Source organism: Venturia canescens, chromosome 9, assembly GCF_019457755.1.
Source record: "Venturia canescens isolate UGA chromosome 9, ASM1945775v1, whole genome shotgun sequence".
In the NCBI taxonomy this organism is placed as follows: domain Eukaryota; kingdom Metazoa; phylum Arthropoda; class Insecta; order Hymenoptera; family Ichneumonidae; genus Venturia; species Venturia canescens.
Window position 1 is genome coordinate 20,744,683 of NC_057429.1, and position 23,502 is coordinate 20,768,184.

The 23,502-nt window shown below is 38.0% G+C and overlaps 4 protein-coding genes across 4 annotated transcripts; all 4 read left to right on the forward strand.

The window, feature by feature from the left end:
- Nucleotides 1-452: 452 nt before the first annotated feature.
- On the forward strand, nucleotides 453-17,328 carry LOC122416634 (uncharacterized). Its single transcript, XM_043429702.1, has 28 exons — nucleotides 453-569; nucleotides 656-913; nucleotides 1,018-1,178; nucleotides 1,245-1,576; nucleotides 1,682-1,781; nucleotides 1,875-2,000; nucleotides 2,121-2,276; nucleotides 2,386-2,441; nucleotides 6,267-6,376; nucleotides 6,455-6,615; nucleotides 6,724-7,055; nucleotides 7,336-7,435; nucleotides 7,708-7,863; nucleotides 9,276-9,393; nucleotides 9,928-10,090; nucleotides 11,660-11,691; nucleotides 11,897-12,154; nucleotides 12,235-12,395; nucleotides 12,493-12,824; nucleotides 13,170-13,269; nucleotides 13,364-13,495; nucleotides 13,564-13,719; nucleotides 13,789-13,830; nucleotides 15,663-15,994; nucleotides 16,563-16,662; nucleotides 16,754-16,885; nucleotides 16,957-17,112; nucleotides 17,185-17,328. The coding sequence occupies exons 1-28, from the start codon at nucleotides 554-556 to the stop codon at nucleotides 17,239-17,241; spliced, it is 4,335 nt and encodes a 1,444-aa protein (XP_043285637.1). The 5' UTR covers nucleotides 453-553; the 3' UTR covers nucleotides 17,242-17,328.
- Nucleotides 9,007-11,058, forward strand: LOC122416089 (odorant receptor 4-like). Its single transcript, XM_043428777.1, has 8 exons — nucleotides 9,007-9,038; nucleotides 9,136-9,393; nucleotides 9,497-9,657; nucleotides 9,756-10,090; nucleotides 10,212-10,311; nucleotides 10,437-10,562; nucleotides 10,669-10,824; nucleotides 10,910-11,058. Exons 1-8 carry the CDS (start codon nucleotides 9,023-9,025, stop codon nucleotides 10,967-10,969), a joined length of 1,212 nt encoding a protein of 403 aa, XP_043284712.1. The 5' UTR covers nucleotides 9,007-9,022; the 3' UTR covers nucleotides 10,970-11,058.
- Nucleotides 17,329-18,426: 1,098 nt separating the features above from the next.
- LOC122416088 (odorant receptor 4-like) lies at nucleotides 18,427-20,965 on the forward strand. The gene is made up of 8 exons (XM_043428776.1): nucleotides 18,427-18,478; nucleotides 18,593-18,850; nucleotides 18,937-19,097; nucleotides 19,190-19,521; nucleotides 20,147-20,246; nucleotides 20,335-20,466; nucleotides 20,538-20,693; nucleotides 20,766-20,965. The coding sequence occupies exons 1-8, from the start codon at nucleotides 18,460-18,462 to the stop codon at nucleotides 20,820-20,822; spliced, it is 1,215 nt and encodes a 404-aa protein (XP_043284711.1). The 5' UTR covers nucleotides 18,427-18,459; the 3' UTR covers nucleotides 20,823-20,965.
- Nucleotides 20,966-22,380: 1,415 nt separating this feature from the next.
- LOC122416635 (uncharacterized) lies at nucleotides 22,381-23,479 on the forward strand. The gene is made up of 4 exons (XM_043429703.1): nucleotides 22,381-22,715; nucleotides 22,826-22,937; nucleotides 23,025-23,178; nucleotides 23,317-23,479. The coding sequence occupies exons 1-4, from the start codon at nucleotides 22,548-22,550 to the stop codon at nucleotides 23,477-23,479; spliced, it is 597 nt and encodes a 198-aa protein (XP_043285638.1). The 5' UTR covers nucleotides 22,381-22,547.
- Nucleotides 23,480-23,502: the final 23 nt, after the last annotated feature.

Sequence of the window (23,502 nt, forward strand, 5' to 3'; positions counted from 1 at the left end):
ATGGCGGACAAGGAATTTCTCTATCTACGGAAAAATTGGATTCAAAGCTTTTGTTTCTACGGACTTGATACGGCCACGTAATTTTTATTATTCGCGTTCCGAGGAAAACTTTTCTCATTTCATGACAAAATAATTCAGTATTTTTTCCGTTCAAGCTTTTTCACGTTTCTACGTGGGTCACTGACCGGGAATTTTCGACCGTTGGAACTTTCGAACACGCATTAGAGAATAAAAATATTATGATTTTGTTTTCACCGTTGAGTTTCGTTTCATTTTTTTTTCTTTTTAGTAATGTCGAACTTTGCGATGTGAAAACTTGATATTTTCCGGGTACGCGTCATTTCTCTATGAATATTTAACGACGAAATTTGCAACGCTTCTTCTGAATTTTCTACGACGAGCATGCGTGAGCTGCGTCATTTTTTTCAGGGGTGGTTCATTTTATCTAGAGACGCGGCAGCGTCGTGTTTTTCTTTATACTTCCATTTCAATAATAAAATCACACGAAGCGTCGCGCATCTGTCATCGATAAAGCTCCGAAGATTTTACATCAATGGGTGAAAATCCCAGTAGGTTTTCAGTCAATTGTTTATTTTGTCGTTTGGAAAAATTTTGGATATTCTTTTGTTATCGAACTTTTTGAAAATTCCATCAGAATACGTATATGCTTATGGCTGGAATCGTTTTAATATGGGCGTCATCGGAGTTTGGCCCGAACAAAACGAGGGTTTTCTACTTCGTAATCGTGCCTGGGCTTACTCACTTTTGATATTCGTTTTGATATGGATTCCACAATTTGCAAGTGTCTCCGTTTTTTGGGGAAATCTCAATGAGACTATAGAGTGCCTCTCGACGAACGTTCCCGTTGGTGTTTCCGTCATGAAATTAGTGGTTTTTCGTTATCAACGAAAAGGTATTGAACAAAATTAGAGGAAAAAAGCAGGCATTACGAGGAGCCGTTGGGTTTTTATTTGATTTTTTTTTTTTTTTTTTACAAAAATAATGATTTTCTGGCAGTTTTAAAGAGTCTGCTGAAACTCGTTGAGGAAGATTGGGCTCAACCGTGGACGAAAGAGCAGGAGGAAACTATGATGAGACCGACGAGAATCAGTAGAGTGATTTCTCTCCTTTCGGTAACTGTGACGAGTGGCTTACTCGTCGCTTACGTCGCTTCGGGGGTTCGTTTTTCATTGCACGGTTTTAACATACCGACGAATCCTGCATGTTTCTTATTTTTCTTTTAGGTTTGGTTGGGTGTTCAAAATTTCAATAATCCCAATATCGATCCGCGTCTTTCGGTCGGTTTCCTCTACTCCGCCGTATTCCCATACGATACTAGAAAAATGAAATGGTTCATACCGACCTGGATCCTTCAACTGGCCGGCACATGGTTTTCTATGATCGCCTATTCGGGTCCGGATGCTTTCGTCGCTATGCTCGTGCTTCACTTGTGCGGCCAACTCGCTGTTGTACGACTCAATTTGAGAAATATCGTTGATCAATCGGAACCCATGGATCCGTCTGTGTTTCGGGTAAAACTCAGATCCATTGTCCAGAGACACGAGGAGCTCAACAGGTTCGAGAATTATCCGATTGATTTATGTTCGAATCATAATTTTTCGATAAAAACCAATTCCTTCTGTAATTATTTTGAACGATGGATTATTTCCATTCCAATAAGACGAAACGCAATGATCGAAGATGCTTTCAACGCGATGCTCTTGGCTCAGATGCTCGTTTGCACCATAACTTTTTGTTTTCAAGGATTCGCGATGTTTACGGTGCGTGAATGACTCCAGAAGTCAAAAACTTCGTACAAGCGAATATTCAACCTTTTTTTTTTATTACGATTCGTACATAAAATCGCATTTCAGACGGTGATGGATGAAAGAGAAGGCAGCTTTCCGATCCTCGGAATGACCTTTTTTGTTCTTCATGCTATTTACACTATAATGCATCTGTTCGTGTATTGTTGGGTCGGTGATGTTTTGATCGTCGAGGTGAGAGTCAGCAGAAATACTTGAGAGTAGAGGATTCTTTTTTAATTGCGTTTTCAGTATGAAATAACGAAATTGAAAAAAATTGGTGAGCGTAGCCATAATCTTTCACCGTTTTTCCAGAGTACGGATATTGGTTTTTCACCTTACGAAAGTTACTGGTATCTCATGAGTTCAGCGGAGATGAAAGCTCTCATGTTTGTGACTCATCGATCGAGAACTCCTCTCCAAATAACTGCTGGAAAATTTTGCAGTTTTTCCCTCGAAATGTTCACGAGTGTAAGAATCTCGATTATTTAGTGTAAACGGGATGAAAAAATAAGAAGTATTCGTTGCGGTTGGAACACAGTAAATATAGATTTTGGATTGTTTCATTTGACTTTGCCAGATAATGAAAACTTCGATGGGATATCTTTCGGTATTGCTCGCCATGAAGGATCGACTGCTCGATTAATTGAGCGAAAGAAAACTACTGAAATCCTCACCTTGGAAAAGTCTGTCGTTCGTTCTACTCCGTATAGATTCGTTGTGTCACTTCGTCTTGTAGCGATGTTTATCAAATAATGATTTATTTATCATACTATTAATAAATATTGCGATACATTTCTGTGTACTTATCCTGAAGAACAGTTATTACATGTTGTTTTAGATATTCGATTGAACGTTCTGCTATCCTAATGCGGAGAAGCTCGATGTTCAAAGGGATTTGAGGGCGATAGAGGAATAAAAAGACTATATTGAACTTTGTGTTAGAATTTATTTTCAAGCAGCATCGATTGGTATCTCATTGCGAAACTAGCGATGGTTTATTTCGAGAATAGTATCGATACGCTCCGATACAAAAAGAAATGCATGTATAGAATAATTGAATTGAAATTGGTTGCAATTTCGTCAAAGTTCCAACCTAAGTGTTCTTCAAACTAAGTGTCCCTATTCATATAAAATTTAGAACGGACTCTGCGGGAGAACAGCGATTTGCATTTTGAAGTTGAGCATGCGTCGTTGAAAGCCCCTCGATTTTGCGTAACTAACTTTTTCATGGAGGGAGTGTCAGTGCAAGAAAAACCAGTGCGACTTGATCTCCAATGGAAAGTCATCTGCCAGGTGTGCGAAAAAATGTTTTTTTTCGATTAAAACCATTCGATTGAACTGAATGAATAAACCCGTGTGCAGGTTTCGAGTACGCCTACGGCTGGAATATTTATTATCAAAAAATATTAGGAATTTGTGAAATAAATAAGGAAGGATGGCTCGCTCGACAACGAGCATGGATTTGGAGCTCTTCGGTATTTTGGAGCATATGGGCGCCACAAGTTGCCAGTTTGGCCGTCCACTGGGGTGATATGAACGCTTTTATTATCTGTCTCTCCACCAATATGCCCATTGCTATATCTATTTTGAAAATTCTTGTTCTCCAAAGTCAAAGAACAGGTACGCTACTATTTTGTTTAATTCTTTCATACGTAATTGTATATGAAATGTTGTTCCTGTATATTTGGACGACATTTTACTACTCCTTGTCAACTCTGGTTTTCTGTGAGAAAAAAGAAAGCACGGTTGCTCTCTCGCGCGTTTTAGGAAACTTGAATAATGAGAGCGAGAAGTTATATTCATGCGGGGTATTTTTAGTTCTTGCACTCTTAAAAATTCATTCGTTCCTATGAAAGATATTGTTGATGAGTGGATTTTTGGTTAATTTCAGTGATTGGCAATGTAGTCAGTACGATTAAGCAGGACTGGATGCAAATTGAAAGAAAAGAAGAACGTTCGATTATGATCAATACAGCAAAAACTAGCAGATCGATTTCCGTTTTATCATTTTCTTTAACGAACATCATGTTCGTCGAGTACATTTGCTCTCGGGTAAAAAAGGAAATAAAATAAAATAGCGAAATATTCATTCACAATTGTCGGCACGTGCAGGAAAATATTCCGAGAATCAGAATCGATGAATGTTTAGCTCTGGAAACTCTGGGAAGGGCCCGATTCGAGCACAAATCATGAATTAGCGTTCGGTTTTCTGCATGACTCTTACTACCCCTTCAATACTACGAGAATCGAGATTTTCGTACCCATCTGGATTTTCCAATTTTTCGGCACCTATTTGGGCATGATTTCGTACGCCGGACCCGATTGTTTTGTCTCCATGGTAATTTTACATTTTTGCGGCCAATTAACGATCATTCGAAATTCGTTAAGAAATCTTGTTGATGAAACGACAAAAACCGATTCTAAAAAATACTGGAAAAGAATTGCTGCCATTGTTAAGAGGCATGAACAAATAAATCGGTAAGTCTATACACTTTAGCTCGATCAATCATTATTCAACTCGGTCATTTTTTTATTTCAAACTATAATGTTTCCTGCAAATCTTTTCGTATTTTTTTTTTTTCATACAAGTTTGACGATCGTCGTAAAAATGACGTTTAGCTCGATTCTTCTCGTTCAAATGCTAGCGTGTTCGATGACTTTTTGCTTCCAGGCTTACGCGATGTTAACGGTGAGTATTTTTCCTATTCAGTGCATTTTTGACAAAGTCGTTTGTTTCTATTTTTCTGAATCCTGATTCTCATTGACAATGTGTCTATTGTAGACTCTCATGGACAGAGACGGTGGCGAATCTTTGCCCCTCTTCGATCTCGGATTCTCTATTATTTATGCCGTTTACACAGTTATTCATTTATTCATTTATTGCTACGTGGGAGATCGTCTTTCTGTCGAAGCAAGTTGAACTTCATAGAATTTGAGTAAAACGCGGCGTTGAGATTTTAGCGCGTGCAAAAAATTTCACATTTCTCGACTTTTCAGAGTACCAGCCTTTCGGACGATTTTTATGAAACACAATGGTACATTTTGGCATCCAAAGAAGCAAAGGCATTCCTTCCCATTTGTCAAAGATCAAGAATTCCTCTCGAGATGAAAGCTGGGAAATTCTGTACTTTCAATCTTCAACTATTTAATGCAGTATATACCCTAAACTTTTATTTTTCATATGTGAGTTCTGTCATTTTGTCAGTTTTTATTTTTTTTCAAATCCTCAACAGATCTTGAAAAATTCGATGGGATATCTGTCCATGCTAATAGCCATGAAGCAGAGGTTGATCGAGTAACATTTCCCTCATCGATTTGGATTCATTTTGGATTACTTTGATTTGTTTGATAATCGATGAAATGATCGATAGTGATCGAACTAGTGATTGGTTTTCTTTGACAACTTCACGAAGCATCGTAATTTTTAATATTTTATTATGTATTATGTACAAATATAAAAAACTGATTTTGTTGAATTCCCCAACCCAGAGCCCCTTTTCGGAATAAAATTAATATCGTTTTCAAGTAATTCTAATGTAACGTTGATTATTTTTCGTTAACTATACGACACACAAACTCTATTGACAGAATCATCATTGAGTCAAAGCACATTTGGTATGTTTGAAAAATTCTTCATGTTTAGACACGGAGGTCAAAAAAATCGGTGCCAAGTTAGAGTGTTTACTCACCACTGTAAGAAGCTTTTTCACTTGTCCGAGACAGGTCAAAAGTTCCTTCAAAATCGACAAAAAAAATGAATGCTCTCAAAGAATTTGAAGAAATCGTTGGAATACGTTTGTAAGCGTTCTTCGTGAAATCTCGCTAGTGACGAATGAATACGTCTGCTCTCGGTATCGTCCAATATTCGAAAAAGGAGATTGTCAAAGCGAGGCCAAACTCGCTCGCCGGATGGATAATAGACGAAGCAAAACTGGGAAGTGAATCGAGAAAATAGTAATAATATGGTTGAATATTTTTTTTTTTGTTGTTTTGGGTTGGAACGCGTATGAAAATTATAGCTCTAGGTCGATGAGCATAGAATTTCACGAAAACTTTTGTGCAGGCGTGCTCGTGCAATATTTAAACGATCATGCGTGGTTGTGGTGCACTAACAAATTGAGAAAAAACTAGTTCGAATGTCCGGTGAATGATAAGTTTTTTTTAGACCTTTCGGTACATTCAATCTGTAATCGACAAGTGAAATTTGTAAACGCCATGACCACGAAGAATCCAGGTATTGAAATTTTCACCCTCGAAGAAAAATATAAATTCATTAGAATAAAGAGAGTTAACGCCATTGAATTTTGAAGGGTTCGCTTACGCGTACGGTTGGAATCGTTTCAACATGGGGATGATCGGTACATGGCCGGAAAAGAATGAAAACTTATTAATGAAAAATCGTTCGCTGTTTTATGCGCTTGCAATTATCGTAACTATTTGGATACCGATGATTCTCAGTTTATCGTACCTTCGTAGCAATCTGACCGCTTTAATTGGTTGTCTCGTTATCAACATTCCCGTTTCAATGTCGATTTACAAATTATTCATACTCCGTTTCCGTAGAGCAGGTGAGTCCATTGTTATCCGATTTTAATAATTATCCTTTCAAATAATGATTTCTCCTCTTTTTCATTGAAATAATGAAGCTCTCGAAGTGATCCTTGCCTCAATGGCCAAGGATTGGGCCGTCGTGAGAACGGACGAGGAGATGAAAGTCATGATCGAGAAAGCAAAATATTCCCGAATTATTTCGATAATGTCAGTTTCACTGGCGTTCGTCGTACTGATTGCATTTTCTAGTGTCGGGGTAATTAACAACATTTCTGTTCATCCAGAGTTCTTACTTACTTACTCGGCAAAAGTCCGACATTAATCTGTTATTCCCCCGGTTTTCACATGAACATAATCAACACAGGCTTGGGAAGCGCGGACTCAACGCCAATTTATTACGAACGAGACAAAAGTCGGGGTCGGTTTTCTCTATTGCGCTTATTTTCCCTACGATACAACGGAAACATCTTCATTCGTGACAACGTGGTTGAGCCAATTTTTCGTTACGATAGTCGCAATGATCGGTTTTTCAGGACCGGATAGTTTAATGGCCATGATAGTATTGCACATTTGTGGACAATTGGCTACTGTGAGAATAGCTCTCACTCATATCGCGGACAAAGAGAGCGTTGACGATCCTAACACGTACTGGGAAAGACTCGGCACTATTGTCGAAAGACACGAAGAACTCAATCGGTTCTCATCATTTATTACTTTGCAATTCGTCTGTGTCAATGTTGTTTTTTTCCGATTCTCTTTGAAAGTCAAATTAAATCGTTATATTCGGAAGGAACAAGTTCCTTTCCATTTTTCTCTACGACCTGTTCCTACTAAAATATCTCCTCCAAAGGAAATGGGCTAAGGCAGCCGCCAAAGGTCGTGAAGAAAGATAGAAAAGTACTTTTCTATTTGCAATTTGGTGACCCATATTGGAATCTCACATTGTGATAAAAACATTGTTTCCATATGATTGAAGCCAGGGAGAATTGCTCGAATCATCTTTCAATATGATGCTCTTGATGCAAATGGTTCTCAACACCATCACTTTTTGCTTTCAAGGCTACATGACGTTTACGGTACGTTTGTCATCATCATCGATCCCTAATTTTACTAGGACATATATTAGAAAAAATGTTCTCAGTAGACATTGATCGAAGGAGTTACCAGTGAAGAAGATTTCCCCATCTTTGAGATGACGTTCTGCATCTTTCATCAGTTTTACACTACACTCCATCTTTTCGTGTATTGTTGGACTGGAGAGCTTCTCACTGGCGAGGTATGTTTTATCAATACCATAAAACTTCTTTATAGTTTGAATCTGAAAAAATTTTGATTTTTTTTTGCGCAGAGCACTGCTCTCAGTTACGCTCCTTATGAGAGCGATTGGTCTCGTCTGTCGTCTGTTCAGGCGAGACCGTTGATGATGGTGACGCATCGATCTCGAATCCCTTTGCAAATAACTGCCGGTAAATTCGTTGGGTTTTCACTCGAATTATTTACCAGTGTAAGTTCACGATTGAAGAGATGTTTTTTTTTTTTTTTTTTTTTTTAATTTCCTGCCTTCAAATACTCTCTCGAATTTACAGATCGTGAAAACGTCGATGGGGTATCTCTCGGTTCTTTTGGCCGTGGGAAACTAAACCTGTTTCCGGTAGTTTAAGATTTTGTCGAGGGTCGGTCACATCAGCTGCTTCGAATTTTCGAAAGTTTTACTTTTCCACACTGTGATCAATATAAAAAATGCCAGTCTACGTAAAAAATGGCAAAAATAATTTGATATGTTACTGTTGGTCGACGGTGTGGATAAGGTTTCACTTCAAAATTTGCACTTCTCTCATATTCATGAGGGCTCAATCGGTATGATTTTTAGTTCTAAGACACAAATTCTACTCTGTTCATTGCACGATTTCAAAAAACAATAAAAGCTGCAGGTTCGCAGTGAGACGTGCGGTTGAAAATGGTCATCCAAAGATTTGATAAAAGTTGTATCACGTCAGGAGCATTGAATAAATTGAATCTGTGCAATTAAACATTATTTTATCAATCGAATTTTTCATCGGTGCCACTCATATTTTCTAGGATCCGATTAGGTAACTGACTTCTCAGTAATAAGTAAATATTAAAAAATGGTTTATCGGACTACCAGTGACTGGATTTTTGGATAAAAAAATGAATACTTGATGTTATAAAGACCCTCCACATTTTTTCTGAAAATACGTGAAAACTTCCTATACAATTATTGTTGAAAAACTTTGAAACTGTGAAACTCAGAACATATGTACTACCAGCAACGAAAGTTCGTTGAGCAACTTTGATTCTACTCTGTGTTACATATGAAAAATTAAACTGCGGTTACGTCAGCGCGTAAGCGAAATTCTGGCCATTTTCGTAAACTATTCATGCTGAGCATTTACGGGGATGAAGTTTTGAGCTTCCTAAATTTATAACAGAAAGTTGGGGAATTTATTCATGAGAAATGTGAGGGATAGGACGATTCATGATTCGATGAATTTTTAATGGAACAGTACGAGATAAAAAATATCATGGAGCATGCGCGACAAGGTCTCAAAGTTTTTGCAAGGGCTTTTGTACGCGCGGATGATTTATATTTTTTTTCAACGAGCCAGTGATCAAAAAACCACGGGACGGTCAGTAGCCTCGATATGACTCCTAACAAAGGTTCGTTCGATTTCTCTGAGCAATAAAATTGTTTTTTATTATGATGAAAAGTCAGAACGATTGAAAAGAGTTGAAATTTTTTTCCGCATAAATCAAGGATTCGCTTATGCTTATGGTTGGAATATTTATTATGAAAAGATGTTGGGCATTTGCTCAAAGCGTAACGAGAGCTGGTGGGCTTCCCAACGGGCCTGGTATTGGGCATTATTGATGATCATTTGTATCTGGTTTCCTCAGACTGCGAGTCTGCGATTTCTCTGGGGCAATCTCAACTCCATTATAGATTGTTTGTCTACCAATATGTCCATCGCTATGTCAATTGTCAAAATTCTCGTTCTCCAGTCACAGCGAAAAGGTAGTCGACGAATTGTTCCCAATTTTTTGTCTCCAGTCGTTGTTTTGCACAGACGATAAAATCGATGTTAATTCAATGTGAATAATAAAATTTATTTTCCAAGTGATTGGCGCAGTTCTCACAGAAATCTCTGGTGATTGGATACCGTTGAGATCGAAAGAAGAGAACGAAATAATGTTTGAGACTGCGAGAATTGGGAGGAGAATTTCGATAATGTCGGTAACACTCACCAATCTAATGTTCTTCGAGTATATTTTATCAAAGGTCTTAAAATATTTAATATACTTTCCGAAAAAATTTGTATTCGACCAGAGAGAAAGGAGAAATAAGAAAAACAAATGAGGGATCAAGAAATTCTTTAGGTGTGGTCGACGATTATTATCGGTGCCAATGATTTCGAGGCTGACCCTCGACTGGCTCGAGGTTTTTTATTCGATTCGTACTTTCCATTTGCCACGACCGATCTCGCCATTTATTTACCTATATGGCTCGGTCAATTTTTTGGAACTTTGCTTTCGATGGCTTCTTATTCAGGACCCGATTGCATAGTCTCTATGATGGTGCTTCACCTCTGTGGCCAGCTCAGAATTCTCCGTTGTTCCTTGAGACACGTCGTTAATGGTACGACCATCAAAGAACCTCATTTGTTTTGGAAGAACTTTAAAGTCATTGTCGATAGACATGAGCAGCTCAATAGGTAAGTCGAAAATCCCTTGAAACAATCATGGATTGTTTCAAACCTCAGAGCTATTCTAGTATACCAATAATTTTCAATCATTTACTATGTTATCTACGATTTTTTTGTTTTTGTTTTCGAGACTCTCTCTACTGATAAGAGATACGTTTAGCTCGATTCTTCTCGTCCAAATGTTGGTGTGCTCACTGACCTTTTGCTTTCAGGGATACGCAATGGTTACCGTGTGTATTTTTATATTGACTGTTATTCATAAACTCAATTAGTGTCTACCGATTTGAATTCAGATTATAAATTCATTCTGTGTTATTGGATAAACGTTAACTAATAATTGACTAGCTTTTCGTAGACTTTGGTTGATCGCGATGGTACTCCTATCAGAGTACACAATCTGGCATTCAATTTATTATATGCTGGATTTACAGTCATACATCTCTTCGTATACTGTTACGTGGGAGATCGACTCTTCGTCGAAGTAAGTCGAAGAGACTGGTGCAGATTAACCATTTATAATTTTCTAAAAAAATCCATTTGTCCAGTGTTTTAACCGATCGAATTTTCTATTAAAAAAATGATGACAGAGTACAAACATACCGGACGATTTTTACGAGAGTCCGTGGTACCATTTGCCAGCTCAAGAGGCAAAAGCCTTTCTCTTCGTCTGTCACAGATCAAAGATTCCTTTGAAATTGACAGCAGGAAAATTCTGTGCTTTCAATCTCCGACTCTTCAATAGCGTAAGCAAGCAAATGACGCGGTAATGTTGGTGCACTCATATCCGCGTTACAACAAGACACGAGATTCATTCATTCATTTTTTTAGATTATGAAAAATTCAATGGGCTATCTTTCCATGCTTATGGCGATGAGAGAGAGACTCTGATCAACTGATTGCCAACGTTCGAACAATAACATTCTAACGGACAATTAAAATAAATTTTTTAAATGTTTTGAAAAATGATACGAATAAATGATTTTTCGTTGTTGGAATACACATGTGATATTTTTTTGATGCAGTAATAAAATGTCGTAACAAAAACTTACGATGTTGTCTGGAAATTCGAGGAAATTGACAAAATTGGTGGAGAGTAAAAAAAATGATATTATTAGATTTTCCAGATAGTGCACGGATTCTTTTAAAGTCAACATCGGAGTCTCGAGGATGACGGAACTCCCTGGCAAGAGTGGAACGAAGTACTTCCGTCGCGATCACTTTTTAATATGAGAGACAAAAAATCGCCGAACTGCGTCAGAATAGATCGAATCGGTATCATGAATAATAAATGAAAATAAGGGAGGAACAGTTGGAACGATTACTGATGATATGCTCGAATATAATTTTGTTTTAGGTAGAATCGCTTAAGAAAATTATAGTTCTCTGTCAATGAGTATAGAATGCATGCAACGCATTATTTTACGAAAACTTTTGTGCGCGCGGTCTTGTGAATTATGAAAATGGTCATGCGTGATCGTTGTGCTGCCAGAACGAGGGAAAAAATTTGTTCGAGAGTTCGGTGACTGATGAATTTTTTTGAGACCTTTCGATACGTGCAATCTGTGATCGACGAGTGAGATTTGAAATCGTCATGACTAGAGATAATCCAGGTATTGAATAGTGCACCCTTGTAGAGAGAGAGAGAGAGAGAGAGAGAGAGAGAGAGAGAGAGAGAGTAAGGCAGAAAAAAGAAACTTTATCCCGGAAAAAAGTTGAAATTCAAAATTGTTTTGATATTCAGATGAAATTCTGTACCAAGGCTAAGTTAGCAATAATGGTATCTTAAAGAACCTCGAATATTTTTTAATTCTCAAGGATTCGAGTACGCGCACGGTTGGAATCGTTTCAACATGAGGGTGATTGGTGCATGGCCGGACAATGATGAAAATTTTATCATAAAAAATCGTTCGCTAGTATACGCGGTAGCGATTTTTACAGTTATTTGGCTACCAATGACCGCTAGTTTAGCGTACCTTCGTAACGATATGACCGAATTAATTGGGTGTCTTGTTATTAATATTCCCGTTGCAATGTCTATTTACAAAATTGTTCTACTTCGTTTGCGGAGGTCGGGTGAGTCCCTTTGTATTTGAAGTCAACAATTTTTTTTTCGAAATGATAATTCATTCATCAATTTTATTGGGAATACAAAGCTCTCGAAGTAATCCTTTTCGCAATGGCCAAGGATTGGTCGATCGTGAGAACGGACGAGGAAATAGATACGATGATCGAGAAAGCCAAATATACCAGAATCATTGCTTACATGTCAGTCTCATTGGCATCTGCTGTGATGATAGCATTCTCCACAGTCGGGGTAATTTATTCCATCGAAAATCATTCAAATTTATTCGCTAATAAATATTCTAAACTCGGTCTGAATTGCGAAGAGATAAATATCGTTGATTCGTCAGGCTTGGACAGCACCTATACAGCGGCAGTTTATCACGAACGAAACAAAAGTGGGAGTCGGTTTTCTCTATTGTGCTTATTTCCCCTACGATACTACAGAAACGCCTCTATTTGTGTCAACCTGGTTGAGCCAATTTTTCGTCACGATAGTCTCGATGGTTGGTTATTCAGGACCGGATAGTATAATGGCGATGATGGTATTGCATCTTTGTGGACAATTGGCAACAGTAAGAATAGCTCTTACGCACATAGTGGACGAAGAGAGCATCGAGGATCCGGACACCTATTGGGAAAGACTCGGTTCTATTATCGAGAGACACGAAGAGCTCAATCGGTTCTCTTCATTTATTTTTTTTTAATTTTTATATCTCGAAATAATCTTGTTTCCTCATTGTATTTTTTGAAAGTGCTTAAACAGTTTTTGCTTCGGAAGGAAATTTTTTTTCTCCATTTTTTTCTACGACTCATCTCTGTGAATATATCATCGGAGTAGGGAGGTGTGGGTGGACATAGACCAACGCGATTGATTTCTCGGCGAGGTCGAATCGTAGGAAAAAAAACGAAAAAACTTTTCTCATCGAAATTTAGTAATCGAACTGTACGTTGAGTGCTAAATCTCACAGTCAGACGAACTTTGTACGCGTACGTACATGTTAAAATGACTTATAATTTTTTAAAGCCACGGTGAGCTGCTTGAAACATCTTTCAACATGATGCTCTTGATGCAGATGGTGCTCAATACTATTACTTTTTGCTTTCAAGGCTTCGTAACATTCACGGTAGGTCTATTATTTCATTTCGTTTAATCGAAAATCGAAAATATCCGATCCGTCCTTATGTCAGCTCGTACTAGGAAAAAAACTCTGTTGGTAGACGTTGATCGAAGGGCTGACCGGTGATGAAGATTTCCCCTTCCTTCAAATGATTTTTCTCGTTGTTCATCTCTTTTACACCATTCTCCATCTTTTCGTGTACTGTTGGACCGGCGATCTTCTCACTTGTGAGGTATGCCTGATTCCAATTGAAATTTATTGTTTTGTGTTCCATGAAATATTTTCTTTTTTGTTTTTCAGAGCACCGCTCTCAGCTACGCTCCTTATGAGAGTGACTGGGTTCGTCTGTCGCCTGCTCAGGCAAAGGCGTTGATGATGGTGACGCACAGATCACGAATTCCGCTTCAAATAACTGCCGGAAAATTCGTTGGTTTCTCACTCGAATTATTCACCAGTGTGAGTGCTAGCTCGGAAGAATGTTTTCTCTTGAGATTAACCTTTACAAAGATCCTATCAAATTCACAGATTATAAAAACATCGATGGGCTACCTTTCGGTACTTTTGGCAGTGGAAAATTGAACTCTTTCCCGATCGCTCGTTATCTCTTCGAGGCATGATTTCTGTTCTGTGTATCGCACAATTTAAAAATATCTCGGAAACGGTATGATCAGCGTGAAAAATAGAGTCGACATTGGGAGTTTAAAGCCGTAGGCAAATTTGAGAAAAATTATAACACTTTGAATAGAATAATTCCGATGCAAATAAAACATCGTATCCCCAAAAAGATTTCTGCATTTTTCCTGAATGAATCCATGCCAGAATCCGATATCGTTGTAAAATTTTGAGTCATTCAATAATTATTAATAAAATTGAACGATCACGAAAAGAACGGTGGCGTTACGAAGGTTCGAACGACTTTCACGAGCGTCCGTGAAATCATTTGTCACCTCAAGAGGCAAAAATTGTTTTCGGATAATCTTTTATTAATATAAGAATGTCACTGTAGCAAAGACTCACCATATCGTCTGAAGATTCGGAGAATCGTCGAAATGGTGAAGGATTTATATTCAAAGCTGATTTCTTTCAAGTAAAAACGTTGATTGAAAATTCGTTCGTGTCGAAAGCTATTCTGTGACAAGGATGGGCCAGAGTTCGCGTCATCGTCCAATCTTGGAGAAGGATGATTGCGAACGTGCTTCAAACTCATCCAGATGGATCGAATAAGCTTGGCGAATAATGAATAAATAAAAAAGAAAAAACCAGAATATCAATCGAGGAAATGCTAATAAAATGACTATCATATTTTATTGAATGTTCCCCTGGGGGAATAAAAAAGAATATAATTTCTACATCGTGATTAGTTTCCTCGATCATTTGGGACATATCTAGATATGCTTGGGTGTATTTTTATAAGGTACGATGGCTCAAGAAAATTACAGCTTTTGCTCGATGAACATAGAACGCATGAAAGTGCATTAGTTTATGGGAACTTTTTTGCTGACGGACTGGTAAATTATTCAAACGTTCATGCGTGATCGTCAGGCTTGGAAAAAGAAAAAAACTCGTTTCAATGCCCGGTCACTGATAGGTTTGATTTCAGAATCCGCGGTCGTTCAAACTGTGATCAACGAGTAAGATTTGTAGTTGCGATGACTAATGATAATCCAGGTACTGAGTCACATAAATTTGATGAAGAAATATTTTAGAAATGAAACGAATAGACAAGTCAAACAAAAGTCGAATCTTTACTTGCCTGGGTAGTAATTGATAATGAAATTAATCATATGTTTGCAATGATAATGAATTTTAAGGATACGCGTACGCATACGGATGGAATCGTTTTAACATGGGCATCATTGGTGCTTGGCCAGAAAGCAATCAGAATTTTTTCATGAAAAATCGTGCTCTGGCTTACGCGGTTGCGGTTTTCGCATTAATCTGGTTACCAATGACGGCTAGTTTGGCCTTTCTCTGTGATAATTTGAACGAATTAATCGGTTGCCTCGTCATTAATGTACCCGTTGGAATATCCGTTTACAAACTCGTCCTTTTTCGTTTACGAAGATCGGGTAAGTCGATTGGCCATACAAATTCGATAATTATATTAATGTTCTTAATCATTTTATTTTGGATTTCATCGTGGAAATAAAGTTCTCGAAGTTTTCCTATCCGCGATGGCTAAGGATTGGTCAATTGCGAGAACGGACGAGGAAAAACATGCCATGATCGAGAAAGCCAAGTATGGCAGATTTATTTCCATCATGTCAGTTTCATTGGCAGGTTCGATGTTTGTTGCTTTTTCAAGTGTTGGGGTGATTTACTATATTCTTTTCCTTCTAATAATTACAATGGATCCATCCTGAACGACGAATTCAATACGAATATAATTATCGCGTTAGGCTTGGTCAGCGTCATATCAACGCCAATTTATCACAAACGAGACTAAGTTGGCAGTTGGTTTTCTTTATCCCGCTTATTTTCCATACGATACTAAAGAATTGCGAGGATACTTGCCAACGTGGTTTGGCCAATTTTTCGTAACGATAGTCTCCATGATCGGTTATTCAGGACCGGATAGTTCAATGGCCATGATGATATTGCATCTTTGTGGGCAATTGGCTACAGTGAGACTGGCACTTGCTAAGATCGTGGACGAGGAATGCATCAAGGATCCAAGCGTCTACTGGAAAAAACTTTCCACGATTATCAAGCGACACGAAGAGCTCAATCGGTTCACTTTATTTTCATTCATCTCAATTTCTAATTCATCCAACTTATTTCTTTTGTTCGAGTCAAGTTTGAAACCACATATTTCAATGATACATTGTTGCACAAATATGCATCCATTCTTTTTACCTTTTCTTTTGATATGGCACTCTGGCCGTCTATTGATATTATCGATGTTTCGATAATTGTGGATCGTAGAAAAAAGAATGGATGAGAATTTCTACCGACAGCGATAGGTACCGGCGCATCAAAATTCAAGCGCATCGACCGCTGCACGGAGAAACAATTTTTCTACTAGTTTCCTATGATTTAATTGACCTCCACATTGACTGGGTTTTCTACAGTTTCCCTCGGCCCCCGTACAAATGCTATACAGTTGAGCAAGAGAAAAAATACTATGACTGTGGACAACCTAGTCGAGGAGTTCATCGGGAATATTTAGATCAGGAAATTAACGAATAGATTTTTCATTAATAAAATAATAATTCATCTGTTCAGTAAATATTAGAAGCACCGTATTCATGAGTAATTATAGTATATGTACGTATTGAATAATTTGTGATTTATCGAAGATGTGGCGAGTTGCTGGAAGGATCTTTTAACGGGATGCTTCTAATACAAATGATACTCTGCACTGTAACATTTTGCTTCCAAGGCTTCGTGACATTCACGGTTCGTTCACGTTTTTAACAACCTTGTTTTATTGAAAATCATCGATCCGGGTTCATGCTCATTTGTATGAGAAAAAATGGTACGTTGGTAGACGGTGATCGAAGGACTGACCGGGGATCGAGATTTTCCCTTTCTCCAGATGACGTTTGTTATCATTCATGGGTTTTACACTATTCTTCATCTCTTCGTGTATTGCTGGGCCGGAGATCTTCTCGTTTTTGAAGTGAGTATCCCCCATATTATCTCATGATCGTTATTTTTTCCCTCTTGTCACGTTTTTCTTATTTTTTTTAGAGCACTGCTCTGAGCCGCGCTCCTTACGAAAGCGATTGGTTTCGTCTCCCGCCCGCTCAGGCAAGGGCCCTTATGATGGTAACCAATAGATCTCGAATTCCTCTTCAAATAACTGCCGGTAAATTCGTTGGGTTTTCACTCGAATTGTTCACAAGTGTGAGTTGTCAATGGGGAAATTTTGTTTTGCCAATTTTTATCTTTTCTTAACTATTTCCTTCAAATCGACAGATCATGAAAACGTCGATGAGCTACCTCTCTGTACTCCTGGCTATGATGAATAGTTGAACCTTCTCTTAAGTCGTACTGTATTCTCGAGAAACACGGTTCTCACGTATCACGTAATGTTAAGATAAAACGAGAATGTATATGAAAAAATGCAATTAAAATGATCATTCAATGAAAGATTATCCAATCATACGTCATTTCTGTTGAACCTGATCCTGATTTCACAAACGAAAATATGATCGGTCGTTACACCGCCATGGTCGAAATTCAGCGGGGGTTTCATCGACCGAAGACTCCGAAATCATCGACGCGACAAATACATTTTTCTCTAACTGTCAAAATAGACGAAATTGTTCCAATTAATGTAGGATTTAAGTTTGAACGCTGCATATTCATTAGGTCGTTTATTAAACGGGGCACGAGAACTCGGTTGCATTCCGTCAGTGCAAATTCCTTTATCGCTGTACTTTCAAGATATTGAAATTTGCAAAGCAGAGAAACGGCACAAAAATATTTTTTTTGTATAGATATAACACCAATTGAAATAATAAAATACAAGATGGGATTGTACGTGATTGGATAAAAAGTTGCGTAAATCGTTCACTATAATAGCATCAATGTGGCAAAGACTTACAGTGTTTTTACGAAGATTCCGATGAAATCGTCAAATTGATAGAGCGAGTGAAAAACGATATTTTTCTACACTAATTTTTTCCGAGTCACTACTGATATTTCGATGGTGACAAAAGCTTTCCTTTGACACAAAAAGAACGAAGTACGACCGTTCTAGTCATTGTTCAATATAGAAGAGAGGCAATTTTCTAAGTGCGTTCCAACTCATCCGAATGGATCGAACAAGAGTTGTGAATAATAAAGAATAAACGAAGAAATAGATCGAGAAATGCTAATAAAATAAGAAACGTACTTTATCACGAGTCTTTCCAAAAGGGATTCAGGAGTACGTGTACAGAGGAATATAATCTTTACGTAGTGATTAGCTTCCCTGTCTATTTGGACAGTACTTTTATACTTGGATGTATGTTTATTAAGTGGGATTACTCGGGAAAAATTATAGCTTTTGACCGATGAACATGAAACGCATAAAAGTGCATTACTTTACGGGAACTTTCGTGCGAGGGTACTCGTGAATAATGCAAACGATCATGCGTGATCGTTGCGCTCATAATCATAAAAAGCAAACAAAGAAATTCGTTCTCATGTCCGGTCATTGATACGTTCTGTTCTGCCCGTGATTGACGAGTAAAATTGGCGATCGCGATGACAAGCGATAATCCAGGTATTGAAACGTATATCTTTGATGAAATAAACTTGAGAAAGCTGAATTTCTCTTTTCCGATTGATAGATAACGATGAAAGAATAATCTGACTCGAATAATATTGACTTTTCAAGGATACGTGTATGCATACGGTTGGAATCGTTTCAATATGGGTATTATTGGTGCATGGCCAGAAAATAATCAAAACTTTATATTAAAAAATCGTTCCCTGATATTCGCGGCTGCGGTTTTTTCATTTATTTGGTTGCCGCTGACCGCTAGTGTGGCGTTTCTTCGCGATGATCTCAAGCAGTTGATCGATTGTCTCGTTATCATTGTACCCGTTGGAATGGCTATTTCCAAACTTGTCCTTTTTCGTGTGCGAAGACCGGGTAAGTCAATTGATATTCGAATTTATAAATAAGAACAAAAGTGAATAATTCGAATGATTTTTTCGGCTCTTATCGAAAAAATCAAGTTCTCGAAGTAATCCTATCTGCAATGGCTGAGGATTGGTCCGTCGAGAGAACGAGCGAGGAAAGAAGTGCCATGTTCGAAAAAGCCAAATACGGCAGATTCATTTCCATCATGTCGGTTTCGTTGGCAGTTTCGATGCTAGTTACTTTATCGAGTTTCGGGGTGATTGACTTCGTTCATCTCCATTAAAATTTAGAGTGTAAGCGAAAATATGAGAAACAAAAGATTCATTACGATTTTCATTGAAATGTTAGATTTGGTCAGCTTCGTATCAGCGACAATTCATCACAAACGAAACTAAATTGGCAATTGGTTTGCTCTATCCCGCTTATTTCCCTTACGATACCAAAGAATTGCGTGGATATTTGCCAACGTGGTTTGGCCAATTTTTTGCATCGATAGTCTCGTTAATCGGTTACTCGGGACCGGATAGTTCGATGGCAATGATGATATTGCATCTTTGCGGACAATTGGCTACAGTGAGACTGGCCCTTACGAAAATTGTGGATGAAGAATGCATCAAAGATTCAAGCATCTACTGGAAACGACTGTCCACGATTATCAGGAGACACGAGGAGCTCAATCGGTTCACTTTTTTTATTCACTCAAATATATTCATACTGTCGAAGTAATCGCTCTATTCTCCATATTTTTCAAAAATCAACGTTTAAGATAGATATTTTCAAAGTCAGTGATTCGTTACATCCGGGAGTGAAGAAAATTTACAGCTTTGAGCTCGTTATATCTGTGGGTCTTAAAAGATTAAAAGTGGTAAAAAATTTTTACCAACAGCGGTAGGTGCGTGATCAGTGTGCAGCTTCACCTATCATCAAACTTAAACGGCCTTTTTAAGACCGAGGCTACGTTGCTTCCACTCATCAGAGCGGAAGCACATTTTTTTCACATAATTAATGGTTTTCATCAAATGAAATTCATGCTCAGTAAAAAAAAATGCTCATATACTGACAAGGTTTTGCACAGTTTCCCTTGGCCTTTCTGGAAAGACTATATAGTGGTAGTGCATCATGAAAAATTGGCAGAAAACCTTGATGTGGGGAGGGGGGATCCAAGGAACATATATGGAAATCGGGAAATGAAAAGAATATTCATATGTATATTGTAGTGATCTATCTGTCCAGTAAATATCAATAACACCTTTTTCATAGCTCATTAGTATATGTACATGGAAAAAGATTAACGATTTATTATAGATGTGGTGAGTTGCTCGAGAGATCTTTCAACGGGATGCTTTTAGTTCAAACGGTACTCTGCACTCTTATTTTTTGCTTTCAAGGCTTCGTAACATTTACGGTTCGTTTGTGTTTTTAATCTTGTTCCATTGAAAATTGTTGATCCGTTTGTATGCTCATTTGCATCAGAAAAAATGGTTGTTTGGTAGACGTTGCTCGAAGGGCTGACCGGTGACGAGAATTTTCCGTTTCTCGAGATGGCATTCATCATTATCCACGGTTTCTACACAATCATCCACCTTTTTGTGTATTGTTGGACCGGAGATCTTCTTGTTTTTGAAGTGAGTATCCCCTATATTATCTCCTGATCGTTATTTTTTCCCTCTTGTCACGTTTTTCTTATTTTTTTTAGAGCACTGCTCTGAGCCGCGCTCCTTACGAAAGCGATTGGTTTCGTCTCCCGCCCGCTCAGGCAAGGGCCCTTATGATGGTAACCAATAGATCTCGAATTCCTCTTCAAATAACTGCCGGTAAATTCGTTGGGTTTTCACTCGAATTATTCACAAGTGTGAGTTGTCAATGGGAATATTTTGTTTCGCAAATTTTTATCTTTTCTTAACTATTTCCCTCAAATCGACAGATCATGAAAACATCGATGAGCTACCTCTCTGTACTCTTGGCTATGATGAATAGTTGAACCTTCTTACGATGCTCTTTGGTCTCTTTGAAGCGGGGGTTTCATGAGTCACATAATTCAGAAATACAAAAAGAGTTTGGTGGTCATCGAAAAAAATGCATGCACGCGTCATAGAAAGATAAATTTGCAAATTGTAGTTCATATCCGTTCAATCCTTGTGGAGATTTAAAAAATCTTCAATGATCGAGTATTGAATAAAATTAGTAAGTGCAATTGAATAATTACACTGCCTGAAAATGGCTCTTTTTTACAGCTTTGCGCCTCCTTCTTTTCTTTCGGATTCGCTCTGTGATGTTGCATTCACGAGCTCCGAACTCAAAATGAACTTGCGCAGGCGCTAAATCATTCGGCGCAGGAAAATGTATCGTAAAAAATTCACGAGACGATAAACAATGCACCGATCGGTTCATCGCTTCACGCAACACGTGATCAGCATAAAAGTTTTTTGCACATACGTGTTTCCAAAAAAAAAAAGAATGCATAAATAATAAAAATCGATTGCTATTATGTTGAGAACATTCGCCGAGGACACGTATTTTTTCAAGAAACTTTTTCTCCATCGTTTTCCATAAAGAAAATTTATTATGCAAGCATAAAACTTTTGCATGATCGAATACTGGTGTATCATTTTCCGTCTCGTTTCGCGAACAAACTATCCATAATATTTCAACCTATGCGTCTATACGTATTAGATAGTATATATGTGCGTTTGGTCTCCGTTATGCATCTATGAGCTTTGTGAAAGCCGACAGAGCACATAACAGTTTCTCATTTAACAGACATCCTCGGCAGTCGTGTATATCCGGTATATTTTATCGTTTCACATTCACTCACGCGTCTCACACATGTTTTCAAGGATAGTGATTTGATCGAATGAGAAAACATCCGAGATATCGATTATCAATTTGACGAATTTTGATGATGGAAAATCGGTCAATTCCGTTAATATAATGATTCAATTGATTCGGTTTTGTTGTGCGGTGGAGTAAAAGTTTTTCTTCAGATTTATGCACGGCAATCGTGACAGTTCGGTTTAATTGGCACGGTGGCTTCACAGCGTGTCGAGATTGCACACGACGATAATTTCAAATCACCGAAATCATGTGGGACAATTAACAACTTTATTTACGCTTTGTCAAGTTGAATTTGAATTCTGTTGCTTTTTGGGCTTTCCTGCACGTTGATAATTATGATTGGTCGCTCTAGAAACTCGTAAATCGAGTAAAAGTTCAAACGACTACTTTCACCTTTTATTTTGCTCGGGAATGAAAAAAAGGATAATAGAATAAAAATGTCAGTCGGTGTTTCTCCGGCGCATATACTTACGCATGTCCGAGAGACACCGTACTAATATACGCGTAATTACGAAGGCGACCTAACTTTTCGCTCACAATGGAGAAAACGAAAGGACAATATGCGCGTCCAGGTGTTTGCGGTAGGAAAAAAATTCTCTTCGATGCACACCGACACAAATGACCGATTCACGCATCGCTGGGACTGCAATCTTCTTATAAATTCAACACTCGCACTTGAAAAAAGTTCAGTCCTGTGCGAACTATCCTCTTCGTATTTTGCATCAATCAATAGATAAATAAGCTCTTCCGAATACTTTTTATCAATAGAAATTTTATCAAAATTTCGTGCTATTTATCGATAGAATATTCATCGATAAATTAGTGTTTGAAAATCACTTTTCAATAACGAGAAACAAAGCAATAAAAAAGAATGAAAGCCTGCTGGGGGATAACGATTTTTCTTGCTGTTCTTACGTGCAACGTAATTGCCAGAAATACGGATAACTTGAGTTACGACAGGGAATATAGAAGAGGAACCGGCTCGATGCTGGCTGAGATAGCCAAAGAACTTGTGCAACGATCGACGAGCAGTAGTCAGGTATTTCCTAAAATCGGCTATTTTCGAAAAAAAAAAAAAAAAAATGTGACAAATTTATTGCGATGTAAAAACTCTATAAGAAGTATCATGTATTTGAATAAACTTCGAAGGTGCTGAATTTGAATCTATCGAACCTTCTGTTATTGCTGGTTCTCAAAGCTGTGGTATTCGGGGCGAGTTATATCGGGAATCAAGAAAACAGGGGTCGTGAATTGAACGAAGGTGATTGCAGATTATTTGGACGAAAAACAAAGAAAAAATCATTTCGTATTTCCATTATAAAATGTTGCCTTTTTTTCATTTATCCAGAAAATGTTGTCTCCGAAGGCGAAGTGGCTTTGGCACTCGGTTACATGATTGGCGACACGTGTCTTTACAGAGCAGCGTGCGAAGTGCCAAATACTGCGAAAGAATACCTCGGGGCAGTCGAGATGATCGTTCAAACGATGAAACTCATACCGCAGTGAGTCCGAATATTGCAAAATCGTTCTTAATTATTTTATTATTTTGCTTCGAACGACCGGACGCAGAATCCGCGGTCGATTTTAACGAACGACTCGCGCAGTGGAGATTAACCTATCGTTTCGTCCTGTGTCTTCAGATACGCTCAATTGGACAAAAGCTACGAGAAAACATTGACAGATTTCAAAAAGGCAATAGATCATGGAACGAATAACCAATGCCCACCCGAATATACTTGCAAAAAGGAGAGCATCAGAAATTTCCTGCGACCGGAACGAGAAATATTATCAGACGAAATATAGAGAATATGAAGTCATTGTATATT